This window comes from Rattus norvegicus, chromosome 13, assembly GCF_036323735.1.
Source record: "Rattus norvegicus strain BN/NHsdMcwi chromosome 13, GRCr8, whole genome shotgun sequence".
Taxonomy (NCBI): domain Eukaryota; kingdom Metazoa; phylum Chordata; class Mammalia; order Rodentia; family Muridae; genus Rattus; species Rattus norvegicus.
In genome coordinates this window covers 65,408,953-65,428,397 of record NC_086031.1, presented here as the reverse complement: position 1 = coordinate 65,428,397, position 19,445 = coordinate 65,408,953, and the positions used below count along the sequence as shown (strand labels likewise).

Here is a 19,445-nt window from a genome sequence, read left to right as displayed (position 1 = left end):
ATTTTGGAGACAGGGTCTTGCTACATAGACATGGCTGGCATAAACTCACAGAGATCCACCTGCCTCTGTTCCCTCCAGCCAGCAGTAGCCCCTTTCTTATAGAAGGGGAGGAATCACTTAGGTTTGAGAGTTTCTGGCATTGCCTCAGTGAAATGACAAAGCACCCACTGGGAAACCAGCTGAGTGGGACTGTCAGGTTTAAGTTGCCGAAGGAAGGAAAAGGTTCCAGGCATGGGTCTGTCTGCTATATCAGAATAGAAGGGCCGGGTGAAAGTTGTGGTTGTGATAAAGGAAGGGAGGGAGAAATGCAATGAGTGCACGGGATGCTGCCACTTCACACTAGACTTCCATGGCAGAAGCTCTTCCACTGCCTGGTGGCTTCTTCTCTCATACAGTGAGCAAGGGAGCGAGTGTATTTGGCTACCAACAAAATTGGTCGTTAGATTCTAATGGTTCCTTCAAAAGTCCGAGGGAGTTGTGCTTGGTTCTATGACTCTTGTGTGCTTCTAGGAAGTGATCCCTTTATGTATTAACTGACTTTTGATAGTTCAAGATGTTACCAAGAGAAGTTTTAGAGGCACCAAGCTCCATCCACTCTTTGGCTGTGGGTGTCTGTATCTGTCTGAGTCAGCCGCTAGGCTATCACCCTTCTCTTAATAGCTGAATTTCACAATCACATTGGCATTTAAGGGTGGATTTTTTTTTTAATTTCTATTTTTGGCAAATCCAGCATCTGTTTTTATCTAGCTCCTTGCCTATGTGGTTTGCTGCTGGTGCGCCACCTACTGATAAGTCTACAGATTAGCTGTCTTCTGAGATTAATACTTCTGCCTGTATCTGGGCAAATTGCTCTTCCCCAAGAATGAACCCCTGTAGTTGCTTACCCAATACCAAGTGATCATCCCTAAAAACATATACATGCAAGCAACTAAATGGACTCAGTAAATTGTATTTATATATTTATATGTATACATCTGTAAGGGTAATAATCAATGGGAAAGGTCATGAGTTTGTGAGGGAGTTGGTGGTGATGGGGATTTTGGCTACCATATTGGATAGAATGGATGTTACTCTTAGTGGAGAGAATAAAGGCAGACACAGCAAAGACATTTCAGGAAGCTTATCTCAATTGTCACATTAAGAAACTATGACTCAAATTCTCTTGGATTATTATCATTTAGGAAATAATTTCCATCTGGCAGAAGTTATAAGCAGGTCTTTGTATTTCCATTGATGACATACCACTTGGAAAGCTTACTTTTTTAATACAGTGTTCTGCTCTATCGCTCAAGCTGTCTTCAAACCTGCAATTCTCCTGCCTCTGCCTGCAGAGTACTAGGACTCCAGGTGTGTACTGTTAGGCGAGCCTGGGATTGTTTAACTTGGATTTCAGTAGGGCAGCTTCTTTTCCAGACAGCTGATTCCGTTGCTGTTGCTTGTTTGTTTGTATGGTTGATTGATTGTTTTTCGGTTGTCATCCTCGGTTCTTTGGAAGGAATACTTGGCCACTCATGGAACTTCACTAGTTAGCAAGGGGGAACTTTGAAATATTGAAATATATTCCTCTGCCATTTCTCCTAGTTGCAGATCAAAGGCAAGTTCAGGGAGTGAGCGTATAAATCGTTCTTACTGAGATTATGTCATTTTCATTGTGCAAGCTTCATGCACACCAGTCATCACCAGCACCAGGGGGATTACTCTGCTAATCAGAAATGGAAGTAATTACTTTGTGAACAATGTCAACATGTTTTGCATAAACCGAGTGACCTAAATCAGTAGGTAGATAGATGTTTTTCAGGCTGGGATAGAACAACTAATCATAGTTCTCAGAAAACTCAATGAATGGTAGTCATTATGTGATGTTTTGAAGTTAGCTTTCTCTGTGACAAATACAGTTGTTTAGAAGAAGGAGAAACTTCTGCAAAACCCATTTTACAGTTGTACAATAGAGTAGAAATCAGTTTTAGGAATTCAATGCTAATTATTTTCCAGTTTCTCATGTAGCCTTGTTCATGAGCATCTCATAGATTACTTAACACACTCATGACACGTATCACCCACAATGAAAAGTAGATTCAGGAACACAGTAAATCAGCTATATTTCCAACAACATAGATCAACTGGATGGCTTGGTTGAATGTAGGTCCTCCCCTTCGTCTCTTGGGTCCCTCACCTGACCTTTCATGTTTTTTTAGCTTCCAGTGGTTTCTTTGAGTCACATCCCAAGTTTTAGATTTCACTATGTAAGTGTTTTCTTTTCCAGTTGTAACACATGCCAGCACATTACTGCATACATGTAAAACCCAAACTTATAATCTGGTAATTCTTTCACAAAAAAAATTATTAAGCTGTTATTTTTTGGTATTGTTTGAATCCGTTCTCCCCATCTTAGGGAATATGACATTCGAGTTTTGTAAAGTTTTACACCAAGCTAAAATGATTTAAAAAAAAAATGTTTAGTGTGATTCAGTAGCTGTTAGACTTACAAATGCTTGTGCTGGTCAGGTTTAGAAGTTAGAATAAGTGGCAAGCTCTATTTACCTGTGCGACGTTCGTTTTAAAGTCTTGTTTGAAACAGTCTCCCAGTTTTGTGGGTCAACAAGAATAGTGAGCATTTTAGCTGTTCCTCCCTCCCCATAAGGAGGATGCTCACTGCTCGAGAAAACACAGGAGGCCTGCTTTCATCCACACAGATTCAGTGCCTAGTTACAGCCGCAGGGCCACTTGCTACCACGTGGAAACCAGAGGGCCAAAGACTCCAGTGTTCCTCCGTAATGTTTCTGTAGGAACATTAGGTGGATCTGTACGTTTTCTATAATATTAAGGAAGGGTGAATATCTGTCATTAATTAGTCCATGTCACCAGAGACAACAGTGCAATTGAAAGGATGCTTTCCGAGGTGACAGATGAAGGACCTCTCAGGTCCAGGATCCCTTCTCTGAGTATGAGTTTTGCATGAACATGAACACATGCTCCTCGCACCATTGTTACTATTTAACACGCTCCAGGGGACGTAGGTATTAGCATGTTTCTTTCCTGTCAGTAAAGCAGAAAGAGAATTTTAGGTTCCTACTTAAAACAATAATAAATTTTAAGTATTTAGAGACGGTCCTAAGTTTCATAAGAAGTAATAAGCATTCCTTGTAACTAGCTGGACAATCTAAATAGAATTTTAGAATAATGGCTATATTTCCTAGTATACATACAGAGGGCATTTAAAATTCTGTAGTACTTATTTCTGTTATACTTTGGCAAATAACAGACAGTTAACATATAAGGCAACAGTTACCCAGCATCTAAGTGCTAGGAGTTGCTCCGTTTTATGTCTACAAATGTAGCTGTCCCAGCATAACCTTCTGTAGTAGGAGGTGTTACTTCTGTTCAAGTATAGACAACGTGGAATCAGCAAGACCCAAGGTTACTTCCAGCTCTATATTTCAAGCACCTTGGGTAAATTATTGAACTATTCTAGGCTTTATTATTTCATCCGTAAAGTAAGTCTGGCATTCAGTACTTTGCACATAATACACACAAAGTTCAGCCTGCCTTCCTATTTCAGCAAATTGACTAGAAAGAAATACAGCCTAAAAACAAAACAACACATTTATAGTCGTGAGATCCTTGACAGCACAAAGTATTTGAAACACAGTATGCTCTCAAGAAATGGATGTTGAGTGAAAGTACGTGAAAACATACAGAAATTTGCCAAACTTTCTCTGTGTGCTCATGGTGGTAAATATTGTGAATAACTACTTAGGTTAAAAGTATTAGCATTGAGCTGGAGAGATGGCTCAGTGGTTAAGAGCTCCGACTGCTCTTCCAGAGGTCCTGAGTTCAATTCCCAGCAACCACATGGTGGCTCATAACCATCTGTAATGAGATCTGATTTCCTCTTCTGGTGTGTCTGAGAACAGCTACAGTGTACTCATACATATTAAATAAAACCTTAAAAAAATACCTTCCCTTTAAAGAAAAGTATTACTGTTATCTGACTAACTTGTCATTGATGATTAAATCTTCTAGAAGAGAAAGTACTTTGGTGTGGTCTTTGAAATTTTCCAGCCAGTGGCTCAAGAACAATAAACCATTTGCATTAGTTAGGACAGACACCTCCTCCTAGATGATCCTGGCAATTGCCAAGGGGTGATGATATTTGTTTTTAATTTGATGATTTTAGTAGGTGTGATGATTGTTTTCTTGGACCTGTATAATTTGTTTCAATAGTTCATAAGGCACCCAAGACTTAAAACTGTTTGAATGAGTCAAATGAGTATGTATTTAATTATTTTGAATCATTGGTGAGACATTATTTCTTAAAATATATATTTTGTTTTTTTAAATAACTTAGAAATAAAACATAGTATTTCCTTATTCCACCACCATGGTGCCATTTCTTTGGCTAATAGTTTGCTTCTGTGCATGGTGATGGCGCTGATGGGGTCATGGTGGTGGGAAAGTGAGTGATGGCTGTGAAATTATGATGAAAACCTCAACTAAAAATCAATCACGGCCTGAGACACCACCAGAACCTGAAGGAAACAGACCGGATAAACAGTTCTTTGTACCCAAATCCCGTGGGAGGGAGAGCTGAACCTTCAGAGAGGCAGACAAGCCTGGGAAACCAGAAGAGACTACTCTCTGCACACACATCTCAGACGCCAGAGGAAAAAGCCAAAGACCATCTGGAACCCTGGTGCACTGAAGCTCCCGGAAACGGCGGCACAGGTCTTCCTGGTTGCTGCCGCTGCAGAGAGCCCGTGGGCAGCACCCCACGAGCGAACTTGAGCCCCGGGACCACAGGTAAGACCAACTTTTCTGCTGCACGAAAGCTGCCTGGTGAGCTTGGGACACACGGAAGCAGAATTCCTCTAGGACCGGGCACGTTCTGTGTTTACCGGAAGTCCCACACCCGCGGATCCCGGCCCGCAGCAGCTCTCTGCCCCCAGACCCTGTGAGAGAGAGACCCAACCGCCTGGTCAGGTGGGCACTCCTGAGGCTGCAGAGCGGAAGAGACCACCAACACTGCTCACCCCTGCCCACATCCCTGGCCCAAGAGGAAACTGTATAAGGCCTCTGGGCTCCCGTGGGGGAGGGCCCAGGAGCGGCAGGACCCCTGCCAGAGACACCGCCGGACCCTGAAGGAAACAGACCGGATAAACAGTTCTCTGCACCCAAATCCCGTGGGAGGGAGAGCTAAACCTTCAGAGAGGCAGACAAGCCTGGGAAACCAGAAGAGACTGCTCCCTGCACACACATCTCGGACGCCAGAGGAAAAAGCCAAAGACCATCTGGAACCCTGGTGCACTGAAGCTCCCGGAAGGGGCGGCACAGGTCTTCCTGGTTGCTGCCGCTGCAGAGAGCCCGTGGGCAGCACCCCACGAGCGAACTTGAGCCTCGGGACCACAGGTAAGACCAACTTTTCTGCTGCAAGAAAGCTGCCTGGTGAACTCAAGACACAGGCCCACAGGAACAGCTGAAGACCTGTAGAGAGGAAAAACTACACGCCCGAAAGCAGAACACTCTGTCCCCATAACTGACTGAAAGAGAGGAAAACAGGTCTACAGCACTCCTGACACACAGGCTTATAGGACAGTCTAGCCACTGTCAGAAATAGCAGAACAAAGTAACACTAGAGATAATCTGATGGCGAGAGGCAAGCGCAGGAACCCAAGCAACAGAAACCAAGACTACATGGCACCATCGGAGCCCAATTCTCCCATCAAAACAAACATGGAAAATCCAAACACACCAGAAAAGCAAGATCTAGTTTCAAAATCATTTTTGATCATGATGCTGGAGGACTTCAAGAAAGACGTGAAGAACTCCCTTAGAGAACAAGTAGAAGCCTACAGAGAGGAATCGCAAAAATGCCTGAAAGAATCACAAAAATCTCTGAAAGAATTCCAGGAAAACATAAATAAACAAGTAGAAGCCCATAGAGAGGAGACACAAAAATCCCTGAAAGAATTCCAGGAAAACATAAATAAACAAGTAGAAGCCCATAGAGAGGAGACGCAAAAATCCCTGAAAGAATTCCAGGAAAACACAATCAAACAGTTGAAGGAATTAAAAATGGAAATAGAAGCAATCAAGAAAGAACACATGGAAACAACCCTGGATATAGAAAACCAAAAGAAGAGACAAGGAGCTGTAGATACAAGCTTCACCAACAGAATACAAGAGATGGAAGAGAGAATCTCAGGAGCAGAAGATTCCATAGAAATCATTGACTCAACTGTCAAAGATAATGTAAAGCGGAAAAAGCTACTGGTCCAAAACATACAGGAAATCCAGGACTCAATGAGAAGATCAAACCTAAGGATAATAGGTATAGAAGAGAGTGAAGACTCCCAGCTCAAAGGACCAGTAAATATCTTCAACAAAATCATAGAAGAAAACTTCCCTAACCTAAAAAAAGAGATACCCATAGACATACATGAAGCCTACAGAACTCCAAATAGATTGGGCCAGAAAAGAAACACCTCCCGTCACATAATTGTCAAAACACCAAACGCACAAAATAAAGAAAGAATATTAAAAGCAGTAAGGGAAAAAGGTCAAGTAACATATAAAGGCAGACCTATCAGAATCACACCAGACTTCTCGCCAGAAACTATGAAGGCCAGAAGATCCTGGACTGATGTCATACAGACCCTAAGAGAGCACAAATGCCAGCCCAGGTTACTGTATCCAGCAAAACTCTCAATTAACATTGATGGAGAAACCAAGATATTCCATGACAAAACCAAATTTACACAATATCTTTCTACAAATCCAGCATTACAAAGGATAATAAATGGAAAAGCCCAACATAAGGAGGCAAGCTATACCCTAGAAGAAGCAAGAAACTAATCGTCTTGGAAACAAAACAAAGAGAATGAAAGCACACAAACATAACCTCACATCCAAATATGAATATAACGGGAAGCAATAATCACTATTCCTTAATATCTCTCAATATCAATGGCCTCAACTCCCCAATAAAAAGACATAGATTAACAAACTGGATACGCAACGAGGACCCTGCATTCTGCTGCCTACAGGAAACACACCTCAGAGACAAAGACAGACACTACCTCAGAGTGAAAGGCTGGAAAACAACTTTCCAAGCAAATGGTCAGAAGAAGCAAGCTGGAGTAGCCATTCTAATATCAAATAAAATCAATTTCCAACTAAAAGTCATCAAAAAAGATAAGGAAGGACACTTCATATTCATCAAAGGAAAAATCCACCAAGATGAACTCTCAATCCTAAATATCTATGTCCCAAATACAAGGGCACCTACATACGTAAAAGAAACCTTACTAAAGCTCAAAACACACATTGCACCTCACACAATAATAGTGGGAGATTTCAACACCCCACTCTCATCAATGGACAGATCATGGAAACAGAAATTAAACAGTGATGTCGACAGACTAAGAGAAGTCATGAGCCAAATGGACTTAACGGATATTTATAGAACATTCTATCCTAAAGCAAAAGGATATACCTTCTTCTCAGCTCCTCATGGTACTTTCTCCAAAATTGACCATATAATTGGTCAAAAAACGGGCCTCAACAGGTACAGAAAGATAGAAATAATCCCATGCGTGCTATCGGACCACCACGGCCTAAAACTGGTCTTCAATAACAATAAGGGAAGAATGCCCACATATACGTGGAAATTGAACAATGCTCTACTCAATGATAACCTGGTCAAGGAAGAAATAAAGAAAGAAATTAAAAACTTTTTAGAATTTAATGAAAATGAAGATACAACTACCCAAACTTATGGGACACAATGAAAGCTGTGCTAAGAGGAAAACTCATAGCGCTGAGTGCCTGCAGAAAGAAACAGGAAAGAGCATATGTCAGCAGCTTGACAGCACACCTGAAAGCTCTAGAACAAAAAGAAGCAAATACACCCAGGAGGAGTAGAAGGCAGGAAATAATCAAACTCAGAGCTGAAATCAACCAAGTAGAAACAAAAAGGACCATAGAAAGAATCAACAGAACCAAAAGTTGGTTCTTTGAGAAAATCAACAAGATAGATAAACCCTTAGCCAGACTAACGAGAGGACACAGAGAGTGCGTCCAAATTAACAAAATCAGAAATGAAAAGGGAGACATAACTACAGATTCAGAGGAAATTCAAAAAATCATCAGATCTTACTATAAAAACCTGTATTCAACAAAACTTGAAAATCTTCAGGAAATGGACAATTTCCTAGACAGATACCAGGTATCGAAGTTAAATCAGGAACAGATAAACCAGTTAAACAACCCCATAAGTCCTAAGGAAATAGAAGCAGTCATTAAAGGTCTCCCAACCAAAAAGAGCCCAGGTCCAGACAGGTTTAGTGCAGAATTCTATCAAACCTTCATAGAAGACCTCATACCAAAATTATCCAAACTATTCCACAAAATTGAAACAGATGGAGCCCTACCGAATTCCTTCTACGAAGCCACAATTACTCTTATACCTAAGCCACACAAAGACACAACAAAGAAAGAGAACTTCAGACCAATTTCCCTTATGAATATCGACGCAAAAATACTCAATAAAATTCTGGCAAACCGAATTCAAGAGCACATCAAAACAATCATCCACCATGATCAAGTAGGCTTCATCCCAGGCATGCAGGGATGGTTTAATATACGGAAAACCATCACCGTGATCCATTATATAAACAAACTGAAAGAACAGAACCACATGATCATTTCATTAGATGCTGAGAAAGCATTTGACAAAATTCAACACCCCTTCATGATAAAAGTCCTGGAAAGAATAGGAATTCAAGGCCCATACCTAAACATAGTAAAAGCCATATACAGCAAACCAGTTGCTAACATTAAACTAAATGGAGAGAAACTTGACGCAATCCCACTAAAATCAGGGACTAGACAAGGCTGCCCACTCTCTCCCTACTTATTCAATATAGTTCTTGAAGTTCTAGCCAGAGCAATCAGACAACAAAAGGAGATCAAAGGGATACAGATCGGAAAAGAAGAGGTCAAAATATCACTATTTGCAGATGACATGATAGTATATTTAAGTGATCCCAAAAGTTCCACCAGAGAACTACTAAAGCTGATAAACAACTTCAGCAAAGTGGCTGGGTATAAAATTAACTCAAATAAATCAGTTGCCTTCCTCTATACAAAAGAGAAACAAGCCGAGAAAGAAATTAGGGAAACGACACCCTTCATAATAGACCCAAATAATATAAAGTACCTTGGTGTGACTTTAACCAAGCAAGTAAAAGGTCTGTACAATAAGAACTTCAAGACACTGAGGAAAGAAATTGAAGAAGACCTCAGAAGATGGAAAGATCTCCCATGCTCATGGATTGGCAGGATTAATATAGTAAAAATGGCCATTTTACCAAAAGCAATCTACAGATTCAATGCAATCCCCATCAAAATACCAATCCAATTCTTCAAAGAGTTAGACAGAACAATTTGCAAATTCATCTGGAATAACAAAAAACCCAGGATAGCTAAAGCTATCCTCAACAATAAAAGGACTTCAGGGGGAATCACTATCCCTGAACTCAAGCAGTATTACAGAGCAATAGTGATAAAAACTGCATGGTATTGGTACAGAGACAGACAGATAGACCAATGGAATAGAATTGAAGACCCAGAAATGAACCCACACACCTATGGTCACTTGATTTTTGACAAAGGAGCCAAAACCATCCAATGGAAAAAAGATAGCATTTTCAGCAAATGGTGCTGGTTCAACTGGAGGTCAACATGTAGAAGAATGCAGATCGATCCATCCTTATCACCCTGTACAAAGCTTAAGTCCAAGTGGATCAAGGACCTCCATATCAAACCAGACACACTCAAACTAATAGAAGAAAAACTAGGGAAGCATCTGGAACACATGGGCACTGGAAAAAATTTCCTGAACAAAACACCAATGGCTTATGCTCTAAGATCAAGAATCGACAAATGGGATCTCATAAAACTGCAAAGCTTCTGTAAGGCAAAGGACACTGTGGTTAGGACAAAACGGCAACCAACAGATTGGGAAAAGATCTTTACCAATCCTACAACAGATAGAGGCCTTATATCCAAAATATACAAAGAACTCAAGAAGTTAGACCGCAGGGAAACAAATAACCCTATTAAAAAATGGGGTTCAGAGCTAAACAAAGAATTCACAGCTGAGGAATGCCGAATGGCTGAGAAACACCTAAAGAAATGTTCAACATCTGTAATCATAAGGGAAATGCAAATCAAAACAACCCTGAGATTTCACCTCACACCAGTGAGAATGGCTAAGATCAAAAACTCAGGTGACAGCGGATGCTGGCGAGGATGTGGAGAAAGAGGAACACTCCTCCATTGTTGGTGGGATTGCAGACTGGTAAAACCATTTTGGAATTCAGTCTGGAGGATCCTCAGAAAATTGGACATTGAACTGCCTGAGGATCCAGCTATACCTCTCTTGGGCATATACCCAATAGATGCCTCAACATATAAAAGAGACATGTGCTCCACTATGTTCATTGCAGCCTTATTTATAATAGCCAGAAGCTGGAAAGAATCCAGATGCCCTTCAACAGAGGAATGGATACAGAAAATGTGGTACATCTACACAATGGAATATTACTCAGCTATCAAAAACAACGAGTTTATGAAATTCGTAGGCAAATGGTTGGAACTGGAAAATATCATCCTGAGTGAGCTAACCCAATCACAGAAAGACATACATGGTATGCACTCATTGATAACTGGCTATTAGCCCAAATGCTTGAATTACCCTAGATCCCTAGAACAAACGAAACTCAAGATGGATGATCAAAATGTGAATGCTTCACTCCTTCTTTAAATGAGGAAAAAGAATACCCTTGGCAGGGAAGGGAGAGGCAAAGATTAAAACAGAGACTGAAGGAACACCCATTCAGAGCCTGCCCCACATGTGGCCCATACATATACAGCCACCCAATTAGACAAGATGGATGAAGCAAAGAAGTGCAGACCGACAGGTGCCGGATGTAGATCGCTCCTGAGAGACACAGCCAGAACACAGCAAATACAGAGGCGAATGCCAGCAGCAAACCACTGAACTGAGAATAGGTCCCCCGTTGAAGGAATCAGAGAAAGAACTGGAAGAGCTTGAAGGGGCTCGAGACCCCAAAAGTACAACAATGTCAAGCAACCAGAGCTTCCAGGGACTAAGCCACTACCTAAATACTATACATGGACTGACCCTGGACTCTGACCCCATAGGTAGCAATGAATATCCTAGTAAGAGCACCAGTGGAAGGGGAAGCCCTGGGTCCTGCTAAGACTGAACCCCCAGTGAACTAGACTATGGGGGGAGGGCGGCAATGGGGGGAGTGTTGGGAGGGGAACACCCATAAGGAAGGGGAGGGGGGAGGGGGATGTTTGCCCGGAAACCGGGAAAGGGAATAACACTTGAAATGTATATAAGAAATACTCAAGTTAATAAAAAAAAATCAATCACATATCCTCAAGACCTAAAACTAGACTTTGGATTCTATATCCAGCTTTAATGCACTTTCCCTATTAAAATGTGGTTAACTTTATAAACAAGGTGACGTGGATTGGGTTTGTGTGGGGGTAAATAAGGCCATTTGCACTGAAGAGTTAAATTAGGATTCTTCTATGTCATGCTCTTGCCCTATTTCCATCCCTTTACTAAAATGGGAATTCTTCCCTCATGCATTTAAAAATTAACAATTAAATCCATTGCAGCTAGAGGTGTTGCATCCTTATTAATCTAATTAAAGGCTGACTCATTTTGACCATCTTTATTCAAGTGTTACTTGGTGGGCAGCCAGGTTTGCTTCCCTGTGTTTTCTCCTGCCTTTTCTGATTTTCTTATCATGTGCAGGAATAGTCTTTCCCGGGGCAACGGTAAATTTCTCACCTCTCACAGGGTGAAGTCATCCCATCTCTATGTTACCCGCAGATTTATTTCATGACCCCAGGCAGCACCCTACATCCAGCCTTTATTTGCTCAATAACCTCTCCACTTTCTGCATCCTGGTTCGAGTAACTGACATTTATTTTTACTTTGATATCTGAACCACAGAGCCTACCAGTGGGATTCTTGCTGGGATACATGCCAGGCAAGTTCTGGCAGACTTCATTGCAAGGCACCAAGTTTAGACAAAAATCTTGAGAGGAGCCTGAAGCTTTGCAGCAGTCCTGTGTTAACATGAGGTAGCCATGAGAAATATTGAATTTAGAAAAGTGGGACTGAATAGATGTGAATACCCAGTGAATTGCAACAAAAAAAAAAGGAAAGAAAGGAAGGAAGGAAGGAAAGAAGGAAAGATGGAAGAATGGAAAGAAATTCCTCCCTCTTTCTCAACCTCCGCCAAAGATTGTCAGTGACACCCCTATACCATGTGTAGACCTTCAACCTTCCAAAACTGATGGAGTCCAGATGGAATCAGAATATGAACTTACTGGCTGTGGCCAGTCTGCCTTTGACCTCATGCATCTCTTTAGCCCTAATGCAGCTATCAACCAAGTCCACAGGCTGGGAAAAGCCTTCAAACGTTTGACTTCGAAGACTAGATCCTAATTCGAAAACTGCAATGGAAATAGGAAAAAGAAGAAAAGAGGAGGGTGACTGTAAGCTGCTAGCAATTAAGCACTCATTAGCCTCTTTGTTTGTGTAGCAGCCTCATTGCTACCTCCCTCCAGTGAGTAAGGCTTCGGGAGAATAATTTCTCTTAGTGAATGTAAGCTACAACTTGCCCACTAACTCGCAGCAGGGACAACACCAAAGCATATCTAAGGCTAGGCTGTTAAGTGAATTGCTCAATTTTATTGTAAAAAAAGAGCCAATGAAATAGAATGTGGAGATAGAAAGCCACTCAGTTCATAAATGTAACTGTGGCATAGTTCCAGGTTTGTGTACAGAACCCTGAGCAACAACAGAAGCAAAGCCCAACTGAATTGACTTGTTTCTCGTAGGACTGATGGGATCCTCCCATTTCAAGCCCTGTGGATGAACGTTTGTTTCCTTTTACTGCATCTAAACTGGAGGGTTTCCCCCAAAGGATTGTTTACTATTTCTCTGATAGCACCTTCTTTGGGGGTGACTTATTACTGCCTAACCAACAGACATAGAAAGCAGGTGACAACAGAGGAGCCGTGTCAACAACCCATTTATATTTTGACAGCGAATTGCAGGTTTCAAGTTCCATTTTTCAAAAGTCCATCCAAATGGAAAGCATTAGATAATTTGAGTCATTGTCATTTCTTGTTATCTTGAGGTCTTGTGGTTCTGCATGTATGAGTCATATGAGCTCTTAAGAGGGGCTGGCAGTTATTATGACTGAAGAATGGTTTATATTCCATCAACCGTTTAAGTATCTTTTAGATCCAACCCCTTGCAATGTTAAATGCTATGTAAACAATGGGAGATGCATAGCCTGAAAGACATGGTGGGATTTCAACAGAAATATAATTAATAGGTTGAAAAAATATACGGGTTCAAACAAAGCAGACAGCATAACCAGAACAAGTTGTGTCTCCAAACCTTTTGATGTTTGAAAAGACCTGAGGGCTCCACTTGAGGTCATTGGTTGCAAAGAAGTGTCAGAATAACAGACAAAATCTAGAGCCTAGAGGTGGGAGAAGATAGCAGCACAGCTCATGGTGACTTGTAGAGACAGAAATGTGGCCTGAGGGTCAAGTTCTCTTGCTTTCCAAGGGAAATTGACTTCTCTGGCCTTTATTTCCTTTGGTCTCATTTTTTTTTTCCGATAATGCCAGACCTGTGATTGGGCTGTGGAAGGGGTCACCTCCAAATAATAAAGTGTAGATTATGGGAGCTTAAGTGACTTCTGATGAACACTTATATCTCTCATGCCAATATAAATGAGCATCTCACCATCAAACTCTCATTTTGTTTACAGAAAAACCCAAAGTCACCGTGATGCCCAGGAATCAGTCTTTCACAGGAGGGTCTGAGGTCTCCATCATGTGCTCTGCAACAGGCTATCCCAAACCAAAGATTGTCTGGACCATTAATGAGATGTTTATCCTGGGTTCACACAGGTACTGGGTTTGTATCATCTTCTTTCTTTCTACAGAATGAGAAAGGTTGATGAAATTTTGGGAGCAAGTTCGTCAGACCCAACCCTTAGTATTTAAAACTTGAAAATCTTTGACTTCACACTTTCTGTACAGGCTAGGAAATCTCAAAAATATAAATGGCAACTTTAAAACGTTTGAGGTTATTAATCCTCAATTTCAAGAGCTAAGATCAAATAGCCTACCATCTTTTGAGTTGTAAGCATGGCACCATGACGTGTTATAACTTATCTTACGTGGAATGGGATATACACTGTATCTGGAGGAAAGATTATGTAGTGATAATCAGTCTATGTAAGGCACTGTCATGGATTTAGTTGAGAAAGAGGAAGAGAGGGAGAACTGGAGGGAGGCCATAAAGGAAGTTCTATCACGGGCTGCAGAGAGTCTTGATAACTGCTTCTGCTTGTTGCTATAGCACATTAAGGAGTCCTTTATGCTACTGCAAGCTTTAAAACTGATAGATACATAGATCAGAAGCATCAAAGCTTCTGGCCATCAGGCTTCTAAGTTCCTGGTTTGGCCTGAGGCAGAGGGTTAGATTTGCTCTAGCAAGCTGAGCCAGATTCCATTCTCAGAGTCATCACGGATTCTGTGGGTGGTATCAGGCATTGCTTCTCCCAGGTTTTCATGTTGATGGACCCTTTCTTGAGCAGCTTACCATAGAATCTAGTACTTGAATTTACTGACGGATTTTGACCTAGTGTTGTGACCTCTCTACACATTTGTAAAACAAAGACGCATTATCTGGTCACTTGGTCATTGGGAAGATTGAAAGCTTTATTAAATAGAAAGCCCCTATAGCAGTCCCTGACATAAGGCCGTATCTGGATCCATGAGATCCTTGATAGTTTTGTCAACTCAACACGATCTAGACTCAGCTGAGGGGAGTCTCCATGGAGGATTGGCTAGATCCTGTTGGTCTATGGGTATGCTTCTGAGAGGTTTTACAGACCAGAGTTAATTGTAGTGGGAAGACCCACTGTGAATGCAGGCCATACCATTTCATAGGCTGGGTCCAGAGCTGTCTAAGAGTTAATAAATAAACAAAGCAAGAGGCATTCATCATTCATTCTCTGGGCTTTTGACTGTGGTTATGATGGGAAAAGCGACTTCTATTTCCTACCTGTATTTCCCGTGGCGATGAAACATAACCTGGAATTGTACACCAAATAAGTCCTATCCCCCCATATTGCTTTTTGTCAAGGTATTTTATTAGAGCAGCTAGGCACAAATATAGGACAGTATCTATTATTATTCATTATTATTCATTATTAATTATATTATGATTACACATTTCCTTATCAGATGATGCTCTTAGTGATGCTTGAAGTGAACATAAAACAATAATTCTAAAATATATGAAGAGGGATCTACAATGTCTTGATACTATAACACGATACAACTATTGCAGTACTATTAATTTTACTTTTTTTTTTAATCTAAAGATACAGGATGACCGCAGAAGGCACTTTATTCATCAAGAACGCAGTTCCCAAAGATGCAGGGACCTACAGTTGCCTGGCAAGCAATGAGGCCGGGACAGACGAGCAAACTTCCACTCTCAGATACATAGGCGAGTACACCCAGGTCACGAGGCAATGGGAATGCGGTGAACATTATTGTAAGCAGCGGGAAAGCCCTTCCAGATCAGTAATGTTAGAGACGAGTTGTACCCAGTATTGTAATTTATAGTTAATTCCACTTGTTCATTAGAGCAAAGATTGTTCATGAGTGAGAAAATATTTGCCAGCAGAAATCAAGGCTGTTTCCAGTTTGTGAAAGAGTTCTAGCCCACCCATAGAATTATACCCACTGTCGTTCATTTTCGGTAGTGTTTCAACTTCAAAATAAAATCTCCTCTATCCCTTCTCACCTCATCTTCTATTTTATACCTACCAACTTATGATCAAATTGTGTATCATATTGTTTTCATATTTTATCTGCCATTTCCTCTTCCAAACTTAGAGCCAAGTTATCAAAATGTGTGTAACGTTATTATTCAAGGGATATCTGTGTTTAATTTGAACTTCCTAATAGTGATTGAAATTACCATGATGAGCCCAGTGTTCGGTTGCAAATTGTGAGTAATTTATTTGGAAAAAATATACCTTTTCCCCCATTTCCACTTGACTCCCAGCATGGTAACACATTAAGACTATCAGCGCCGAGGAGGGAAGTGTAGAAAAGCCACAAGAAGAATAGAGAATGAGTTGGAATAAAATAATACAGGAACGGAAAGTCATCATGTCCTAATAGCCTGAAAAAAGTGACCACAAGACAGGTACACAGGGAGTAATTAGTTAAGGGAATGTGGGCTCAGATTTTAAAAAATGACTGGATTAAAAGTGTCCACGGAAAACAGATAGAGAGGTAGCAGAGGAGGAAGATGTGGATGCAGTGATGGAAACAGGATTCTGTACAGCGGAAGTAAATTTCGTGTTACTCACAGAGAAGCCAAAATATCCAGCATGTTTCTTTGCTGTGCAACACCCCAGACCGTGCCAAACTCTCTGCTGGAGACTGAGCATAAAACAAAAACAATTAAAATCCATGCCACACTAGTCCTTCACTTTTTAAAGGCTCACAAAATGGGGGTGGATATACAAAGCTATAAAGCAAAGGACTAACAAGTACAGTGCGGCTTCGAGGTTGGGGGTGGGTGTCGGCAGAGGAATGATGAATCTGACTGAAGAATGTCAGAATTCCCAAAGGAGAGAGGATTTAAGTTAAGTCTGAAAGAATGAGCGGAATTTGACAAGCCACTGTGGCAAAGGAAAATTTGGGGAAGATGGTCAAAAGCCAAGTCAGGACAATGAATGAAAGAGAGCTGTGTTTTGCGCTCCCAAGTGGAGCTCTGTACGGGGTGATAAGCCTGCACGTGTACTTTAGGTGAAGTTGAAAAGGGCAACAGTTCACTGGCTTGGAAAACCAAACTCTTCAAAGGGAAGGCAGCAGGGCTTTAAAAGCAGGGAAGCCTTTCGAGGTTGCTTAAAACCACCTCGGATGAAGTTAGGAAGGTCTTGAACCATTTAGGGAAGAGAACGTGTGTGAGCAAGCTAAAGCCCAGGGTAAAGCAAAAAGCAGTAAGAAAAACACAGACCACAAACGAAAGGAAATAACTTCATTATCGGAACGGGCACCCATACTTAGCACAGCAGGAGAAAGCAGAAAAAATGGCGGAAGGCAATTACTTACAGGATACAGGATACAAAAGATGATTGTAATCTGTCTGTGATTGAATTAGCTGACAATCTTAACTCTAGCCCTCTTTCAATTCCAATTTTATTTTCATCACGCCTCTCTTCTCTTCGTTTAGTGTTTAGGCTGTAGGGTCTATTCGTCTGAGCCCGTTCTCCTAGCAGAACTGTGAGAGCTGGTAATTAGGCCCCTATACTTTGTACCTCTGTTTCCTTTGAGGTTGTTTAAAAGAACCTCATAATTATTTTCTGCTTTTGTCATTATTGTTGTCTAACATCCTTGTTTTGGCCTCAGCATTCATCTTTTCATCTTACGCATCTGTGCACACAGAGTATGAGAGTGTCTCTCTGCTTATAAATGTAAGCAGGGACCTAGTACTGGTCTGTAATGTTCATTGATTCATTCAGCAAACAAACAGAGTCCACATACACCTTGACTGCTTGGATATTTGTGTTTTTCAGAAGCCCCAAAGTTGGTGGTAGTTCAGAGCGAGCTCTTGGTGGCCCTTGGGGATACAACAGTTATGGAATGTAAAACCTCTGGGATTCCCCCACCTCAAGTAAAGTGGTTCAAAGGTACATTATTTCTTAAGTATGTTCATGTTTGGTTCCTTTTGCTTGTTTTCTTTCTTCTGGAAAAGAAAAATAAAAGATTCGTTAAAAAATTTGTTTTGGTGTGTGACTTAGCAGGCCTATAAAATGTGTTTATGATCTCACTGGAGACAATAGTTCAAAAATTCTGAACTCTGAATTTCAGGATTTGACATCTGGTACGGATTACGGGACTGTGAAATCAAAGCGGGAGAAGTCTGCCTTGCTAACCCAGCTGAACATTCTCTCTGTTAGTTTAGGACTGTTTCCTGTAGAAAACTGTCCAAGAATATTCAAGTGGACGTTTAAAATAGCTTCCCTGGTTCTAGTTCAGTTTTCTTAGAGATGAGTGTTCACGCTCCTAAAATGTGAGATGCTGAGGGATGCCTCCTGTAAGCTGCTCAGCTGCAGAGACACGTGGAGGCTCGCAGGAAATAACAGATGAGCCTATGTCGTGGTCAGTTTCAATATACTGCCCCCCATCAGTTATAGAATTGACATCCACATTTTAATGTATAGATAGGACCTGCGATTCTGTAACACCAACCCAGCAATGCTCCCTTGGGTCTTAGTGAGGCTGGACTAAACACAGATGCTGACAGTCGGCGTCTGTTTACAAAGCCCGGCTTCTGCTTCCCTCTCGGCTCTGGATGATGGGAGCAAAGCAAATGCTGTATATGTTCTACAAGGGAGGTTGCTAGGATTATTGAGATGCTGTTTGCAAAATACTTTTTTAATCTTCGGATGAAAAATGCTAAGTAGCACAAAGCCCTGTTGTTATGATTCTGTTTGTTAAATCATAGAAGTTCCCATAGCAACAGGTTGATGTCATAATCACAAAATTATGAATTGACATTGGGTTCAAACTTAGGGAACACGAGGTGAAAAGACAAAGGCTTTATATAAAAAGTATTTCTTTAAAGAATACAAATCAAAAGCGAGAGAAACTGAGAAATAATGCCATTCCTATGCTTTTCAAAATGCTCAAAGGTTTTTATGGGTATCTCGTCCTTGATACTAATTTAAAAAATATATTGTGGTTTTGCTCCTTGGTGAGATTTATTTTAGTGACTATAAACTAGTTTTACTTATTGGAAATACTCAAGTCCTTGAATTTCCAGTTCAATAAATATATAATTTCAAATTCAGATAACGGTTAAATAGACACAGAAAGTCAGTATTTGTGTGACTTGGTAATTAACGATGACAGTTATACTTCAGAAGGGGATGGGTGACTCCTTGTGTAATTCACATGGAAAGTCTTGTTCACAAAGTAGGGTACTTATCTGAAAAGCTTAGTCCTCACGCCAATCTCTGACCCTCCAATAGCTGTGGAGGGATTAGGGAACCATGTAGCCAACAGGTAGAACATTCTGGAATTTACTTGTTTCTTCTTTCCACCATAAATATTGCATCTCAGTGAGTTCTATGAATAATATCCCAATAGATTTCAATCTACATGGACATGAGAGATTGAAACATTGTACTGTTAGATATAATCCAATGTTTATTAACAACACATGGCCCTGAGCTCTGTATCTGTCCAGCTCACCCTGCCAGTCATGGGCAGGCCATTTAGTC

General features: G+C 40.9%; 1 protein-coding gene across 7 annotated transcripts in view; it reads left to right on the top strand.

Annotated features, from left to right (window-relative positions):
* Hmcn1 (hemicentin 1) overlaps nucleotides 1-19,445 on the top strand; it is a 469,150-nt gene that overhangs the window by 206,284 nt on the left and 243,421 nt on the right. For 6 of the 7 annotated variants that reach the window (XM_039090457.2, XM_039090458.2, NM_001271292.1 and 3 more), the window contains 3 exon segments: nucleotides 13,896-14,037; nucleotides 15,522-15,649; nucleotides 17,736-17,849. In XM_039090457.2, coding sequence (XP_038946385.2) covers nucleotides 13,896-14,037; nucleotides 15,522-15,649; nucleotides 17,736-17,849 — 384 coding nt within the window. 7 annotated transcript variants of the gene reach the window in all.